The sequence below is a fragment of the Mya arenaria genome, chromosome 1 (assembly GCF_026914265.1).
Source record: "Mya arenaria isolate MELC-2E11 chromosome 1, ASM2691426v1".
Taxonomy (NCBI): Eukaryota; Metazoa; Mollusca; class Bivalvia; order Myida; family Myidae; genus Mya; species Mya arenaria.
Genome location: NC_069122.1, coordinates 32,670,510 through 32,689,512, shown reverse-complemented (window position 1 = coordinate 32,689,512; position 19,003 = coordinate 32,670,510). Strand labels below are relative to the sequence as shown.

The window sequence follows — 19,003 nt, the reverse complement described above, 5'->3', positions numbered from 1 at the left end:
CCTATTTAATTTATATCTTTATTCTGAAAATCACTACTCCACAACTTTGAAATCAGTGAACCGTGCGAGATTAAGTAATGTAGGTACAGGGTGTTATTATGTGCATAGGGTATAAACAAACAACGTTGATTAAATATATGATAGTTTTCAAATAGTTAACATTTATAATTAATTATATCGAAATAAGCCGTAAATTTATAGCACCTGCTAGTATAACCAAGGATCGTGACTGATCATAGATAACATTGTTTGTATATCTACTGTTAGTGGCGACCAGTAATTATATCGTGGACAGTTTTATAGCTATCATATTGAGGTTCATCAAATGTCAGTTCTATCTCGACCACTGTTTCAATACATGTGATACGCTTAAACGTACTGTGCACTATCGAATTTAAACCAGCCTCCGATTTTGGATGTACTATCTTTAATGTAAATGATACATTCCGATAAGCTAATAAACACGGGCTTTGTGACATTGTGCAGTAATTCGGTGGGGTTTAAAACTATGAATTGTTCCTTAGTGCACACTTGAAGTTGTTTGCTTTTGAATTATTTATTTGTGTACTGGTTTTAGAAATTGAAGTCGTGGAGTTGATATGTTAATATGTGCAGGTAGATTTGTAATCACCTGTTTAAAGTTCACAGGCAGGCGGTTGGTGTACGGTGGAACGTTTATGTAACATTGGATTATATCTTTTCGATAATTTAGCTTTAGCAAATTTTACCTTAATCAACAAACAGTTATCGGTTTAAACAAACAGATGTACGTGTTTACGCGTTTCATCGCTAGTTGAAATGAAAATAAAACAGGAGTTCAACAAACAAGGTTATTTTTTTAAAAAAACATTTGAAATAAGTATTGGATGTGTTTTCTGTCATGGACCGGTACTGACCACTCAGAAAAGGCCTAAGGATCGTGATGTGCGCTTTGAGTTAATAATTAAAAAAAAAATATGAAATGGAGTATACAGACGGAATTTGCAGGGACAGGCTTTTTGAGTTACCAGTGAATATATTTAATGTGTTCTCATGTTCCATGTGTTATAAATATCTTTTTCATTCGGGAAATAAATTAACGCCTAAAACTGAAAAACCGTGGATGCTTGTTCCCACGGAAAGTGAACTGACACATTACCCTGAAAACTTTTCCGTCTTAGCTGACGTTAACGACCCCAATTATCATGACAGTATATGTAACTCACTTAACCATGACGACTGCACGCGCTGGACTGACTGCTGCCAGGCAGCAATAAGATGTTGTCAAAAACAGTTAAACACCCCTCTGAGTAACGTCACTTCCGTTGTGTTCTGTCCACGCACGTGGGACGGGTACAGCTGTTTTGACGACGTCCTGCCCTCTACTCGAGTACAGCTTTCATGTCCCAGCTACATAGAGCATGGATCCACATCCGGTAAGCTTTATTGGTTTATGATTCTTTTGCTGAATATTTAGTTGTTAAAACGTCAATTTCCTGAAACTGACATACAACTGCTTTTGAAAAAGGCGTTAAACCAGGAGCTGATCTTGGGGTTGACGTTAGCGGGGGTGTAACTTATGGGTAAAACTGTTTTACTTGCGCACCCTCTCATAACCGAAATGCAGTTGGTTTACACTGTTTGCTGGTTGGGGGTGTGTGGGGGGGGGGGGTAGGGGATGAATCGTATTTTTCAATAATTTCTAATCCTTAAAGGTAAATTTTTGGTGTATATTATTGTTTGCATTCTATTATATTAAAATAAAAATAAATAAACTTGAAACATATACGTACCGGATGGTGGACCCCCCCCCCCCCCTTCATGACTGTTTAACCAATATATTACTTAACAGTTTGTTGTTCTGCGATAGAAAACTCTTAAAGACTTCGTTTTCAAGAAAAAAACTTAGTGTTTGTGTGCAAACATTGGTGTGTTTGCCTAAGCAGACGCTTACTGACTTCCTCTTTAAACTTAAACAGCTTCTTGTGTTTATCAATTATTTCCAACATCATACCTTTAATTTGATCCAAATCTTTCCCTGACATATTAATTTCACTTTATCATCAAGATGAGACTCAATCATAAAGATACATGGGTCAAATAACATTTCACTGAAATATGAACCTCACTGATACAATTCAATTTAAACAAATTTTGTTAAAATGTCAGAGGCAACTTCACAATCTTTTACACTGACCGAGTAAACATCATCCACTGATAGATAGCGAGTAGGCTACCTTGACCGATGGATACTGTGTCCGTATTTTTAAATATTAAGAACAGAATGGTTATATATTAGATAAAAACATATACACTGCCTGAACGCGTTTGTTTGGTGTGAAGTTGGGAAATGTGTGAGTGTTAAAGCAGGGCATTTGGCAGTATCTTGAGAAAATGGTCATTATCCTCAGAAGTTTAACAGAATATGGGCTTAATAAATTTCAAGCTTACTTGGTTTGTCTGTCCGAAAGTAAACTTAGAAATAGTGTCGGTATATGTATCTGTACTTATGACGTAACTGTCACACGCTAAGTATGATCACTTTAAACTGGGAAACCGGTATGCGCTATTTTTAAACAGGTAAATTCACCTGAGACAGCTTTAAATTATGTATTTATGTAAGTTATGTATTGTCGGCTTCATACTAGCCCGTATTAAAAATTCCAGTCTCGTTTAGAAGACATATTGTATTTGCCTATTTTGAGACAATCTGCATTCTAGTCCCTTAAACCTTGTGCCATGAGCCGCAAATTATCAACAACTTTAAAGATAATACTCAGGTCACGTATTTGAAACACTCTGACATAACCGCAGAGAATAATCTTGATGTTACCGCTAACTGAAAAAGCATACTTCCTATATTCTATTTGACAAGTAAATTTATTTTATTAGATCTCGAAAATACTTAGCTCTCTTTTGTCATTGAAGGCAGTCATAAATTGATGTAAGTGTGATATCCCATTGTCGCTTATCACATACTTAGCTGATAACAATACTACCTGTACTTATATCAGTGTACATACAATGTAAACTACTTTTATTATTGAAGAACTATTCTGGCAGCGACCTTTTGCTAATGAACGTTACAAAACCAATGTCTTATAATACTAACTTTTAAATTATCTTCTTGAATTATTGGTGACAGATTTTCAGTGCACTAATTTGTTTAAAATTCTAGTAAGTGTTTTTACTTTTCATCGTTAAGAATGAATCACTTGCGTTCTAACATCAGATAAAACCCTAAATAGCCGCAATGCAAGTTTGCACAAAAATATATTTGATAAAAATGCCCTTATATTATACAATATCGGCAATTCAAAAGTTATTCTTCACAAATTTATATTTACAAGTTAATGGACAATTCGACCAATTTAAAACCTCTCAAGCTCTAGATAATTTAAATTGCTTGCCGCGACATGGACATTACCACAATATCTAAGATAAACAAACCAGCTGCATCATTTGTGAAACAGTCCTGTTCTATGCCTTATCTCGTTTTCTATTCAGAGTAATGTAAATTCTTTTCCGGTTAATTTTAAACCTAAATTACATGGTCTTGTTTCATTAATGAGACAAACATGGTTTTTACCAAAGAAATGTATCTCGTTATGATAGTGGCCCAATCAGAAAAAGACAGTACACAAATCAGAAACGTTACTGTGTAATAATATCATTTAATCAATTGATTCTTAAAATATCAGAAAACTCACTTACGTGGTTTTAACAACTGTTCTCTATGTCTCTCTATAATTGCGTTTACGTTTCGATGACAACATAAATGGATACAACGATGTTTGCTTTTTTACTTATTGATTTTGAATTATAAAGATATTTACATTATCGATAATTTGCAATGTATTACGAATTGAAATTATTACCCGAACATTTATATTTACTGTTAAGATGAATAACAAGCTTGTTTAACTCAGTTTATAACTGGAAATTGATAAATAGATATGAGACACATGTTTTCGTCATTTATATTAGTATGGCATAATATGATATAAATTTATTCCGATTAGAATGTTATTGAAGTAGATTTGAAGTCTTTTATTAGTTAATGATATTATTATTATTAATAATTGTTGAAGCAATCGACTCTGCATAAAAGCTTTGAAACTTATTGTCAATCGACATATATTGGGATAGATGAAAATATGATAAACATATGCTAAGTTGGTGTCACCAATATTAAAATCAACATGGTTGTAATAACAATACTATCTGGTAGACCGTACAAAGCAATACAAAGGATTCCGCTCGAAGCCCATTTGTCATACCTACAATGAATTTGAAGTTTCTCAAGATTTCAGGTGTTTTTTTATTTTTTATTTTGATCAATTATGTTATTTGTTACTGATTTAAGTTATATACTAGATCCATATACGCCCATTTTAACATATGCAAAACATTCTTGAAATATTATGCAACCAAATATATATAACTAAATGCTCGTTATACCAATGTCAGCCAATTTGTAATATAAGATCATGCTCTAATTACGCTCTTGCCGACGGGAATATCTTAAATAACAATACCTTGGTGGAGATATTTTCTTACAAGACAAGATCATATGTGTCTGTCTGTCGTAAACATATATTTTTCGTCAAACGTTCGAATTCTTATAAAGCGCTGCTTTTACTATGAATAGATCTTATAATAACACAAAGGCCGTGGAATGGCAATAAATTTGCAATGTATTTGATGCTGCATATCAAGAATTATACGTGTATTTGTACCTTTAACATGTTCGACATAAGCACGTTTTTCTTTAAACGTGCACTAGAAAGCTCAATGGAACTAAAAATGTTATTTCCTTTCTCGTGCTTCCGTACAGTTAAAAGGTTGACTTGGTTAATTCGTAAGCAGGTGCTGGATTTTATTGGTCGTTAGATAATTGACGTTCATCAGTTTATATGATCTGCTGATTTTGTTATATTTTAAAGTGTAAGGACACGATCCTGGTTTCAAATCCATCAACTTGGTTATAATGTGAGTCGTCTCCGGTTTCACTGACCGTTCATGTCCTGGCTCCACTAACATGTTTTGATAAATATATGTTGATGCATGTGTGGCCTGCCTTTGTAGTTTGTACGCTGTGTGTTTCTCGTCCCGTGTCTGGTAGGTCATAGTCTTGTGCTTTAAAATAAGGTGGTTGTTATATTATTTGGCTGAAGTGTCAGTGGCTGTACCTGAATTGAATCTTGATTGAGCAACAATAGGTCACCTTTCCATGTCATTTACGAAATACAACCAAGATGCGCATACTAAATCTGAAGTATACCTATTTAAATTTTTATTTTGGGTTATGATAATTACAACACAATTGACATGTAAAAGCATCGTATTTGATTTTAAAGCAAATATACAGCACTTAACGCCAACAATAGTGAAATAACGAAACAGTCATAAACAGAGCATATTTGAACATTTACATTGTATAACTTCTAAAAGCTTGCCCGGGAACCATCTTTTTAAATGGTACGACAAACAATATTTGTATTGTGTTATAACAAGTTTGATGCTTATCGCAAGATTCTTGACAGGACTTGCGAAATTGATTTATATGTTTAATACAAACAATATCCATTAACACATAATCTATCCGGGACAATTAACATCAATAATAATATTGAATAGTAAAACAAAATACAGGTGCCTGTGGGATGCCTTTAGCTTTGACACAGTCCTTTCCCCTGAGAAATATCATGTTGTTTGTGTTCGGATGTGAACACTATCAATATATTTGTTGAAAATGAGTTTTTGCCAAACACTTGACAAATTGACAATGCAGCCTGAGCCGAAACGCCAATATCGCTCACTATACGATCCTAATAACATTAATTACATGATCCAACGATCAATAAATCAAAACAAATAGTATGTAAATCAACATATCTGAAATTATCAGAACTTCGACCTTACGTTTGGCATAATGCTCAATTATTTTAGCGTGTGATTGATAAAGAATTATAAATTGATATTTAGCATATAAATACCTCCCAGTTACGGTCATTAATTTGAAGAATGTTATTTTTATTAACGGATTAGTATAACGTTCAGGCCTTGAGGTCAGCATGTTGATTTAACGAATTACTGTAGGGGATATATTGCATATGTCCCATCGCCAGCTGGTGTCCAATTATGTCAATTGAAGTCAGAGAGGCAGTACCAGCTCCGCATACAATAATGATAGCTATAAAAACTGATATGTTAAGAGTTACTACGTTAATATTTCAAACTTATCACTTTTTATATTTAGGGAAGAATGCCACGTTAAGTAATATATATATGCAGATCCATTGGTTGTTTTTACTTATTTTAGATTTTTCTATTTTAACAACCGTAGCTGTGTTATCTATAAATCTAGCAATGAATATAACTATTTACCGCTCTTTTATTTCTTAAGAAAAGTCTTAACCAACTAAAGCTTTTCAGGACAACAAATTAAGAATAGTTGTGATTATATGTTTCAGCATACGCATACAAAGACTGTACAGAAAATGGTACATGGTGGTTGAACCCGGTTACAGGCTCGGAATGGACGAATTACACAACATGTGTACCGAAACAGGTATTATCTTGCCTTTACTATGATTAAGCAATCTGCATACCGAACCATGTATTTCTAAATGAGTTTAAACTATGTGCCTAGCTTATTTGTGCTTAATTGTGACAGCTTATAGAATCAAGCTCAAGTCCGTTTCCTGATAGAAACCGGTACTTGTGAACATTTTGAGAGCTTAGTGTTGACCGCACGCACAACCTTTTGGTCGAGAGGCAGAAACTTGAGCCACTTGACCATTATTATTATCACTCATATTGGCTGTCTTCTAGCCAAGTAGCCAATATTATGACTTTGTTTGACGATGCAAGGAAAAATGCCATAGTAGCATTATTGTTGCATTTATTAACATATATTTTAAAGCCTGTTTAGTAAGCACAACGATAAAAATTCCTGCTCTTTTATAGGTTTAAATTATGTTAAAATATTACATGCTACGTTTTATTATGCATTGGTTTCGGATTTAGGATATGTATATACGAAGTGTTAGATTTCATATGCTGTATAAATACAAACATAAACTAATGTTTCTTTTTATAGGATTACCAAACGGTGGTTTATGTGGCGCTGGCGTGTAACATCCTCAGTCTCCTCCTCCTTATACCAGCCTGCGCCATCCTACTTGGCATCAGGTATGTTATCATTGAAACCAGACGATGGTGTTTGTGGCACGGGCGTGTAACATTTTCAGTTAACTTATACTTTTACGAGCATGTTTACAATCAACCCAGACGATGGTTAAGTGTGCCGGCGTGAAACATACTCAGATTACTGTTCCATTTACCAGCATGGGCAACTTTCTTTGGCATAAGGTATGTAATCACCATTAATAGAAACAACAACAACATGTAGTAAACATTTACAGGGCAGTATTCGAAAACAAGTCTACGACCGTCAGTAAAATCATCGATATTAGGTATTTTATTTATTAAACAAATGAAGTTGTTCGCCGGTATAATATTTTTTCTGATCGCCGCAAAGTTCCTACCTTATAAGACGATAGTTGATCACTGTAAATCTGTTAGGTCCCACCAGTCGTATACATTTTGTGCGTGTTCAGCTATAAGATATACGGTTACTAACTTTTATTTTCCATAAATGCATTATTTAGTAAGTAGTTAAAGGTATATAACTCAAAATTTGTGTTTGTTATACATTATATGTATTGATTTTAAATACTAGTGTCACTTTAAATTTATTCTTGTCAATGACTTGACCACGTATTCGTACAAACATCTATCAAAAGGGGCAAAAGTGTATGCCTCAACATATATTTTTATCATAAGCAAGGGCAATCCTACTAAGTTCGTTTTAACAATTTGTTGAGATATTTATTAGATATGTCCACACTATATTGCATGAACACTTGAAAAAATTGTTTCTCCAGTCAAAATTAAAAAAAAGGTTAATTTCATGATTGGTTTTCATGTTGGGTTAAATGCAAAATAAAAAATACCAGCTTTACCAGATAACTCTCGAATGCTTGGATCGTACCCAACATTTGTTAAACACACTAAAGTTAAAAACTATGCACTTGTGGTCTGTTTGCATGTTTGTACGTTGTTCGTTTGTTCGTAGTGCCTGTCGTTTACTGTCAGTTTGTGCCGCTAAACAGTGTGATTGAAACTTAATTTGTAGTATTCTGAGCGTGTTACTGTACTTTTCAGTGTCTTTGTTATTTACTATGTATTTTGTAGTGCATATCTTGATAAAAAAAACATATGTGATTAGGAGAGCGTAGCATTTTACCATTATTGTCTTCATCTAAAGTACAAATCAAATTTATCAACAAATAAGCCTTGGCATTTTCTTTCTTGCCGCCGATTTACATTAGCTTTACATACTTCTAGGTAAAATTGTCTTGGATCTACTGTTTTGCGACTTGAGAGCGCAAATCAAATGTCATGGATATTAGCATCGCTTTTCCGTGATATAAGTTTTTTGTTATTTATTACTCTACAGATTAGCCAGACTTAAGCCATAATTATTAATTTGAATCGAAGCAAGAATCTCAGACTGAAAGATTTAAATGCAATTCAATAAACTGCGAATAGAATGAAAGTTGTTAATGCCATTCATGCGATAGCTGTTAAATGAAATGATCGTGTTTTCTGTTCGAATAGCCAATTGAACAAAATAACGCATTGTCATATTGTGATAACAATATAAACGGATGATCGCCCTATTCAGTCGAAGTGTCTTTATAACTTGATAATGAAAGTCAGAACAGACAATTGAAACATATCTGTAAAACAGCGTAACCTGATATTTATGTTGAGTTTAATATGTAACAAAAAAGATAGGTATCGGCTATGATAATCGCGCCCCATATTCCAGTTTGGTAAACATAGTAGCTAAAATAGGTATATTAGGCCGTGGGAATGTCATACGACAGATAAACTTTACTTTAATGATAGGTTGTTTACAAGGTTGATGATATTTGATATCGATACAATATAAACAGAATACGTAGCGCGCAATAAAGATGACTGGAACGAAATAGAAATATGAAGTAATATATGTATTAGTATTTAGTCAATTGAAACTAAAGAATGTCTCTCATAATCGAGGGCTCTTAAATTAAAAGGATAATTTTAATAAATTTTGATTTTTTTCCTGCTTTCTACATTGCGGTTTTTCAAAATGAATAAGTGAACGATTTTCCAATCGTTTCTCAATAATGTCAGCGCATTCCCTTAGTTAAAAACAACAACGGTTACCTTCGAAATATTGTACCATTTATACAATGAAAAAACACATTACATTTTGACTTAGTCAAAGATTTGTCACTGTCCGGACATTTCACAGAAAATTAGACAAAGCATCCAAACTTATTTTCCACAGACAAAATGGTTCTCTTTTTTTAGTGAATGTATCAAAAAAACATTTGTCTTTACATATATATTCCCCAAAATAAAAACCCTGATTTTTTAACGTGTTTCTTAGCTATTAGTTATACTGATGCCCGTAAATGTTTGAATGTATTTATATTTAAACTTAATAAATATGCAGACAACTCACAGCTCAACATGAAATGACAAGTATGTAATTAATCACATGACCATATTTCCTATAAGTTAATCAATTAACGTTTATCTCCGTCTGCATGCAGGCCGCTGAGGGTGCAGAAAAGAATCAAGCTTCATCTCTGTTTGTTCCTGTCCTTTATATTCGCTTCCATAGTCACTGTCACGTGGGATGTCGCTGTCTACCTGGATCGATTGCAGAACGAACGGACAGACACTGTTATGCACCGAAATTCTGTAAGTGATTTTAGTTAAGATACATTCAAAAAGTATCTTTTATGTCTAACATTTACATAATGATGCAATTTTGATTTTTAACAAAACCCTTTGGATGCCTGTTATGGAAGGCTCTACAATTTGAAGAAAGGGTAAATATTCAGTACATTTAACAAAGCAAATATTTTTATTTCAATAAGCAGAATATAATAATATGTAAAGGTTTCATATAGTATGTATTTATTAGGTTATAGGGATTTAATAGCCTAATAAATAAGCACATGTCGCTAAATTTGTACTTATAATATAATAATTTCAACATAAAATTGAGGTAAACACACACCAAAAATCATTCTTTTTAAAAAACAATGTCTTATTTATCTTTCCTATCAGTCAGAAAATGAAATCACTTATGTATCAAATTGCAAATAAAAATATTTCTAAAGTACTTTTATCTTTTTCGAACAGAAGCCACATTGGAGTCTGCATCAACTTGAAGAAAATTAAGAAACTATTTAAAATAACATATTATTGTTAAAATAATTTCAGGTTCTCATTGGCCGTACATAATCAATACCTAAAAACGAATAAATCAAATCTGAGCAAAGTTGTTTTCTTTGAAGGGGAACGATGAAATTATTGAAAGACAGCCAACAGTCTCAGATTTAGCTCGCATTGAGCCAGGCGTGGAATTGTGTCGACCAGAATGAAAAACGTATCTATATGGAAACAATAAGGAAACAGTATAAATAAAAATTAAAAATAGGAAAGACGTACGTAAACAAGATGAATTGAAACCTTTTCACTTGTCTATTATATTTGAGGCAGTATCGGCTGCTTAAATCTTTTATAATGATGAAGAACTATAAAAAAAGAAAAACTAGATATATCACATATTAAATCGATAAGTGACAATATATTTACAAATATCAATATCCACAAACGTTTCTATCACTATATAGAAACGGTTATTTTAATACCATTTATTTAAGGTTCTTAACAACATAGGCTCCTGTCTGTATTTTGTATATAACATATACCTATCAACGTATCTTGTTTTAATGTTTGACATAGTTTGCGGTTAATTAATTGCTATTTATTCCATGTTATAAACAGCATAGACCTCTGTCTGTATTTTGTGTATATTCATTTATTAATCAACGTACCTGGGTTTATTTTTCTATTCGTTCTTGATTGTATGCTTGACATCTGTATTGCAGACTGCACCATTAAAACAGTTCCCGTACGAACATGGTCACGTCCTTTGACAAAACCTTATTAAATGTTGCGGAAATTGAAACATTAAAACGAACTGTAGTATAATGCGCATATACATTTTATAAACGTATTGTTCAATGCCAATGAGTAAAAAACAAATGACAAGCAAACCACGAACTATTTACTCCTTGTAATAATTTCAGTGATAAAATACTTCGTTTATGTGAAAGCAGCAAGTGTCGTTACCGATCCTTTTTGCATGTGTTTATTTATCATAGCTATTCATCGGTGAATTGATCTTTAAGTGTTAATAAAACAATTAATGCAGTACTCAAGAGTTATTATCCTCTTCAATTTAAATGGAAGCATATTAAATATTGCAACGTTCAGTACTTCACAATCCCATATTTGTTTCAGTGAGTTGTATGAATTACTTTCCGAGCTTTCCTTTTGACAAAAATAAGCTGAAGATTGATCAGACTGAGAATATAAATATTGACAAAACCTCCACAGTTCGCTAGATTTTATAACATACAATCACAGGGCACATCGACATCAGTACATTTTTGAAAGTTGGAGTAGCTGCATTAGAACTGTTATCCAGTTGCCGGTCAATTATTGAGCGGTATATGGTTTTCTTATTTCAGGCGAGCTGTAAGCTACTGTACATACTGACACGGTACGTTAGCACGGCAAACTTCTTTTGGATGTTTTGTGAGGGTTTGTACCTCCATCGACTTATCGTCCACGCCTTCTCGCCTCCTAAAACACTCATACCATACTTTATATTTGGCTGGGGTAAGCAGAATACATAAAGTATACTTTTTGGCTTTACACTAATACATGTAGTACATATTTGCTCGGTGAAGAAATAGCAACATACATTAGATACTCCAGGTGTTTAACATAACACAGCATGCTGACCGTTTGATGTTCCTTGATCTTTGACTAATAAGCATAAGTATAAGCATAAAACAAAGTGCAATGGTTTTGAAATACATATTTAATATTAAGACTTCAATTTAATCAAACAATAGCAAAACCATTTATCAATTATAATCCAAAAGAAAGCTGTATACGTAATAATATCGCACTTTTCTTGCTTTCTTAGTTGGTGCCTGGATTCCATCTCTGATCTATTCTGTAATCAGAGCTACAAAACAGGAATATAATTCAAGGTAATGGTTTGAAACGGAAGATATTTCATAACAGGTATTTTTGCTATCCTGTTACTGCTATAAACAACATGAAACAATAATCGTTGAAACAGATATTTTGAATCGTCTTGAGCGAGACTCAATGGTATTACCTATATCTAATGATTTGGGATTCGAGCTTCAATTGCTTTTCAGTTACATAGACCAAACTAAAAAAATGAAAAAAAAACAACACATAAGCTCATTGCGTAAATGTACTTTGTGTGCGTGTACGTTTGCCTTGTTTGCCTGTATATCGTTTAACTTATAGTGTTTGTACCTCTAGAAAATATAACAGTAGGTTAAAGGGCAACTGTAGCATTGTAGTAATTTCAAACCAATATATATCGTTTCAGTTGCTGGGTACACAACATAGGCCCATTTGAATGGTTACTCTACACACCCAATCTGCTTTGTATCGGGGTAAGTAAGATTAAGTAAGAATGAGCTTAAAGCAAAAACACACAAATAATATATTTCTGTAGACTTACTTGTATCCCTGATATTCAAGTAATTTTGATTTTTTTGAGTTTTATACCATCTTGCCATTTCGTACCATGCAACATTTGATATCAACAATACAAGAAATAAGTAATCATAACAGTGCAACTGAATAAAGTTAGGATTTACTATACTGCGATAATTTATTTTCCATCTAATCATTAATTCTTTATGTCGTTTCAGGCAAATGTCCTCTTCCTTGCAAATATATTGAAAATCTTATGCTCTAAATTGCAAATACACCCAAATGAACCGAAGAATTACAGGTAATTCCAGTGTTTCTGTTTTATACATGTGTATTTTAATAAGGAGCTTAAACATATTGTTATTGCTCATTTTCCATATATGTACAATGTTTGCATTTTTTGTTTGGCTTTTTTGTCGTTTTATGAATGCGGAAAATTAAACTGAAGACATAAACAGTTGATTTCAAAAAGCATCTATTTGATACCATAACTATTCATACCAATCCTAGTGTCGTTATCACCTGTGTATATTCCATGACACCGTCCTGTATTCCCTAAAAAGTGACAATGCATGCTTTTTCTTTTATTGTGGTCGGTATATCGATAATCAGTATTATTTCGAAAAAGGGATAACTTAAGAAGGGGAACATTCTCAAATTTAATGATCTTTGTTATATTATATAAATATCATATGCCAGCATGTGTGACATTGATATTCATTTGTCAAACTGAGAGCAGAATGTCAACCGAGGCGTAAGGGTTGACAATATAAATGTCAAACATAATGCGACATGATATTTATTTAATTATTACGAACAAATTTAAGTACATAAAATGATTTTAATTCATTTAATTAAACAGGTTTAACAAGGTAAACAAAATATGGCATAATGAATAATTATATCTAGAACAAATTCCAACGTTAATTATGCTAAAATTCCTTCAAATAACTAACAGTTCCTGTCGTCTGATGTTTTTGCGTACACATTGGTTAGTGACGTCACTGTTGCATGTGTATAAGGGAGGCAATCACGTTATTTAGTTTAAATATTGAAGTAGTTATTTGCCCTTATACGACATGACCTGGCAGTGAATTTTCACTTGGTCACGTGTCAAAAATGTTGAAAAAAAATTCTGATAGTCAAAATATCTCGTTTTCGGGTAATGGGATTTTACCATTGTATACAAAAGTGAGGTATTATAATGTATAATAACAATTTAAAAAACCGTATTGATTAAACAGATGTCGGTATTGCTCCGTTATAATATTGTAAAAAGTATAAGAGTTTATTAATAAATTCATCAGACAACGTTACGTGAAAATATTTCTTAAATTTAAACTGTAAAGGTAAACTAAATTTGTACAAACATAAACAGTGATAATAGTTATAAATTCGTTTTTCTTACAGGAAAGCGTTAAAAGCGACGTTTGTATTAGTGCCTTTGTTTGGTCTCCAACAGTTCCTTGTGATATACAGACCCCCGCCTGGGACCACGCTGTCGTTTACGTATGAGATACTGCAGAAGGTCATTCAAAATACACAGGTACACGGACTGGCAACAAGTTAGCCGTCAGTAAAATACGTCTAAGTGACAATTAATAGTTTTACACCGGCGATGATGTTATGATTAGTTACAATTGATTTTACATTCGTCGCAGTTTTGAAAACAATCTTAAAATATGTTTCAAATGCATTTACTATTATTATAGGGGGCGACAGTGGCGTTAATTTTCTGCTTTTTCAACGGCGAGGTTTATACAAACATGAGGAATTGTATAGGATCTCACATAAACATCGGCACGTCATCTAAACATCATAATCGTAAAAACAGCATGTCTTCTGCAACACAAGTAACGTCATACACATCTTCTGCAAGACGAAGCACGAAATGCAAGGACAATTCTGATAAAAGTTATATGCCACTCAGTACTAGTAGTACCACGCAGGAGCCTACAACACCGACAAATGGTCACGTGACATTTTCTGTATGACCTCAGAACTGTTAAAGCCGAGTGACAGTTATATACTGACAAATGTTCTGAATATCCGTTCAGCGAAACTTATGTTTGATTGTGCATTGTACAGTAAAGCCTACTATTTAATTTACAAAGTGAAATTCATATGTCCAGAGTTATTTTCTAATCAATATGCCCAGAGTTATTATCTAATCATTGTGCACGTCTTGCATGTGATCCTTCTAATCAAAAGCAGTAAGGCCATTTGAATTTGGTAAGCTGACAGATGAAAGTAAAATATGTTCTTTTTTTCTTGTTAAGAATATATTTTATTCTGTCATATCTCCGTTTGTCATGATTGTTTAATAAATGCAACAATGCAAATAGTTACCATTTATTTAAATATTATTGCAAATGAAATTATTTGACATGGACAATCCAATACAAATGTAAGTTGATAAAGACAAAAATGAGTTGAGTGTCATACAACAAACTTGACATATGAAAAAACAAATTGAACATACGCAGCAATATTGAAATAGTTGTTTGAAAGTTATCACGGAAAACTGCCTTTCAATAATATATTCAACTTTCTTACCAGATTTTCTTTGTAATACTACTCTGTCGTCGGAAATAGACCTTGAAAATTGATAAGCAATACAATATTAATAAAAAATATGTGTACCTCGGCACTCCTTACAGACTTCTGTTGTTATCATGCTTGGCTTAACCAGGGCACCAATTATATCTCTATTAGTAATGTATCGTAAAGGATCATGTGCCTAAGCGTCCCTCCAAGGGCAATGTTTTGCAGGACTTTAATAAATTGAAATGTTCATCTTGACCTTGTAAATGAGGAGTATACAATGAAAACTATACGGACAACCACAAAAGTCGGAAATGCAATAATAAACTATGTTCATTGGCACAAGGCAATGGCCGAATCCACAATCAAATATAGGCACAACGTATTAACACCACACACACACACAAACAGCACACACATATCACATACTTTTCAAAATAGCTTTATTGATAAATGATTGGATATTTGCCTTTGAACGGAGATATGTCTGGTTGATCGACTTACAATCAAAGCCGATACAAAAACAGGATAAATATTCCTTGATCTTTCTATGTGACAATAGATGTCGATGATGAAACAAACTATATGACCGTCGTCGAAATTATTTAGTATGTATTTCAAGGTTAACCGAAATATATCAAGCTATTTAAAAGTTTGGCGGATATTAAAATTATTTTTTAGTTTTGGGTTAATGAACTGACTTTGAAATAAAAGACGTATTGCCATTAAAGTTAGAAAGATTTTGTGTGATTCTCCAAGCAGATAGAAATGTGTGGAGCGGAAACAAAAAGTTGATGGCTGATAAGTTTGGCCGCGACCGAGTAACTTATGTTTTATTTCGATTTTGATGTATTTTTATATAGTCTTTTTTATACAATTTAACAAATGGAATACAAAGTACAACAGTGCGGGGTATTGAAGTCAGGAACTTTGGAATAGTGAAAGACAAGTAAAGAAGACAATATCACAATCGGCTTCACTAGTGCCACTGTAAGAAACCAAAACGATTGATAGAAACTTCTTCAATCGTGACTAAATAAACCTTTGTTGCCTTCAGCTTTTACAATGCAAATGATTCCCAATACTATAAAGGACACCTGCTTTAAAACATCGAATGCTATTTTACATTTATTTCCATTCTAAGGCATGTTCAGTGTTCCCGTCTTTTACAATTAAGATTGCATGAACAGTAACTAAATTTCCTACAACGAACATTATTACAGACCAGATACGGCACGTTTGAACAAAATGATGTAAGAACAAGTAATTTTAAGAATATAAGACTTTCATTCAGTTCTAATAAATCCATATCTTTGGCTTTGTCCTACATACCTAACTTGTACATGTATTTTGTATATTGATTACATATTACGAAATGAATGACCTTGACTGTAAAGAATTGTGATTGGAAAATACCCTTTGCATATTAATAAATGAAAGGTTCCATTGGATTACATTGATACGTATGTGAAAAACTACCCTTATATGTGAACTTGTGATTGAAACGATTATTGTTACTAGCGTACTAAATAAATATCAAGAACCCTAATTGGTAAGCTTAGTATAGCATTAACAAAAAAAATCTCAATATGTTTTACGCCATGGTTAACATTAAATCATGTGAGCTTTCCACTAGTTCTAGAAAGCATTTGTTTTATGTCAGGGTGACCTGTAGGAGTTCCCTCAGGAGATTCCTGTCAGCGTGACAAGTAGAAGTCTCCTCTCAGAACATAGGTCAGAAAACCATTGCGTTTGGGCATTGTGTGTAAGACATAAACAGTTCTTTATGATCACTTGCATACTGGTCGAACACAAAAATAAATGATAAAAGTATATAAAGTTGCTGCATATAAACAGAGGATATTACATAGATGGTCATTTAACGGATGTATTTCATTAAAATAAAATGTGTTTAAGTAAACGAATTTAGTCCAATTCCTATTTTATTACCAGAAATGTATTAAAAATTGTTAACAACTTTATGCATTTAGACCGTCACGTCGATATTGAAGTCAGATTGAAAAAAAAACGTAATTCAATGATAGAGTCGGTATTAATACTATAAATATGAAATATTTGTTAATTAAAGACTGCTATCAAATCAAAGGTTAGACTAAAGTGGCAAAACTGCAAATCCTCATTTTATTGTTATTTTCTTTGGAATTGGAGTCTTTATAATATAGATTGTTTGTTTTTATTACTTTTCGAAATTTAAGAATTATTTATATTTGTCTTTTGTTTATTGAAATAAAGATGATTCATTCGTTAACTTATATCAGCAAATTCCTGAGGTCTAGACTTATACTTGAGGCTATTTATAATTATGGTCCCAGATTGCATCCTTATTAGACCATAGAAGTCAATATAAACTAGAAATACAAACTACAGTCTCCAAAATATATCTTATAAACAGACCGATTGGAAAAACGTCTAACATGTATATATGTATAATCACTTTTTGGGACGTTGTTGTTCTATATATATTTAAGAGACAATAAGACAGTTACTCTCTCATAAACAGAACAAACGAAATGCCCTTGTAATGGTAAAAATGTTTTGCATAAACACATATTTTAAAAATGCATTTTCTGGATCATTGACGGAAAACTTGTCCGAATTCAAATCATAAACAACAAATATCCGACGATTAATAACACTTATAGTTGATCTCATTATTTGGGTTGTGTATTAACTGGTCTCCCAAAGCCTGCCCTGGATAATCATGTTGCGCTCTTTGTTTCAGATGAATGATTATGAAGACTTAAGTACAATACACCGTAACAAAGACTGTCTGGAAAACACAGTCGACAGTAAAATGTTATTATGCTCAAACATAAGTTTGCAATTATCAGCAATGGATATTAAAATGGCTTACTTGAATCTAAAGCCTTTTAATTGTATTGTTCAGTACTGGGAATTAATTAACTTTTTCAAATCGTTTTAAATATTGGGAAGTTAATACATGGCGGAGCCGGGCCGTTGCGTGATAAATGGCCCAAGTGTCTCATTACGGCCAGAGACGTAGTCAAGGGATGTTATGAGCAAGAGGGCCAGTTATCACGCAACAGCTCGGCTCCTCCAGGTGATTACCACTTTAATACACATTTGTTTTTCTTATTTTGTAAAATGACCATCATTTTTAAATTTTATCTGCACTCGAGTTGATTTGTTATTACCTTTAGGCTTGACGACCATAATAATAATTATCATGTTCAAATTGTATTGTGATTATGTAATTAACACATGATTTCAAAACATAGCTGAATTTGATTTAAAATAAAACGGAAAAGAATTCACTTGAGAATTTACGGATGTAAATTGAGCCATGGCATAACATATCTATAAGAGGCTGTTTTTTATTTTATAGATAGATAGATAGATTTATTTCAGTAAGGAATGCACATACATGGACATTTAAAATAAACAACATGTATAGTAAATAACATTATACATACATGATATTATCAATAGCCATGACAGGCACATCGAACCAAGAATGACACAAAAAAGAGAAAACTCTTATTTCCATTGTGGTCCTCTGTTTTGGTGGCACGGCATAGGGAGGCATTGCATATTTAGGTAATTATATAGCTGTAATCGAAATAGCACAAATATATTAAAAGTTAGTCTTTATGCATTAAAATAAATATTGACGAAGTATCACAGTAATTTTAAATAATTTAGTAACATAAAGTAATAAATTGAGAAAGTTAAATATAATTATCACAATATAGTATGAATATGACGGTATGTAGTACTTATAAAATGCGAGGTCAAGTTAAAATAGTTCCTT

At 32.7% G+C, this 19,003-nt stretch overlaps 1 protein-coding gene across 1 annotated transcript; it reads left to right on the top strand.

The window, feature by feature from the left end:
• Positions 1–374: 374 nt before the first annotated feature.
• On the top strand, positions 375–15,195 carry LOC128234463 (calcitonin gene-related peptide type 1 receptor-like). Its single transcript, XM_052948719.1, has 10 exons — positions 375–1,415; positions 6,456–6,553; positions 7,085–7,176; positions 9,657–9,807; positions 11,652–11,802; positions 12,116–12,182; positions 12,557–12,623; positions 12,885–12,967; positions 14,077–14,212; positions 14,379–15,195. The coding sequence occupies exons 1-10, from the start codon at positions 962–964 to the stop codon at positions 14,658–14,660; spliced, it is 1,581 nt and encodes a 526-aa protein (XP_052804679.1). The 5' UTR covers positions 375–961; the 3' UTR covers positions 14,661–15,195.
• The last annotated feature ends 3,808 nt before the right edge of the window (positions 15,196–19,003 follow it).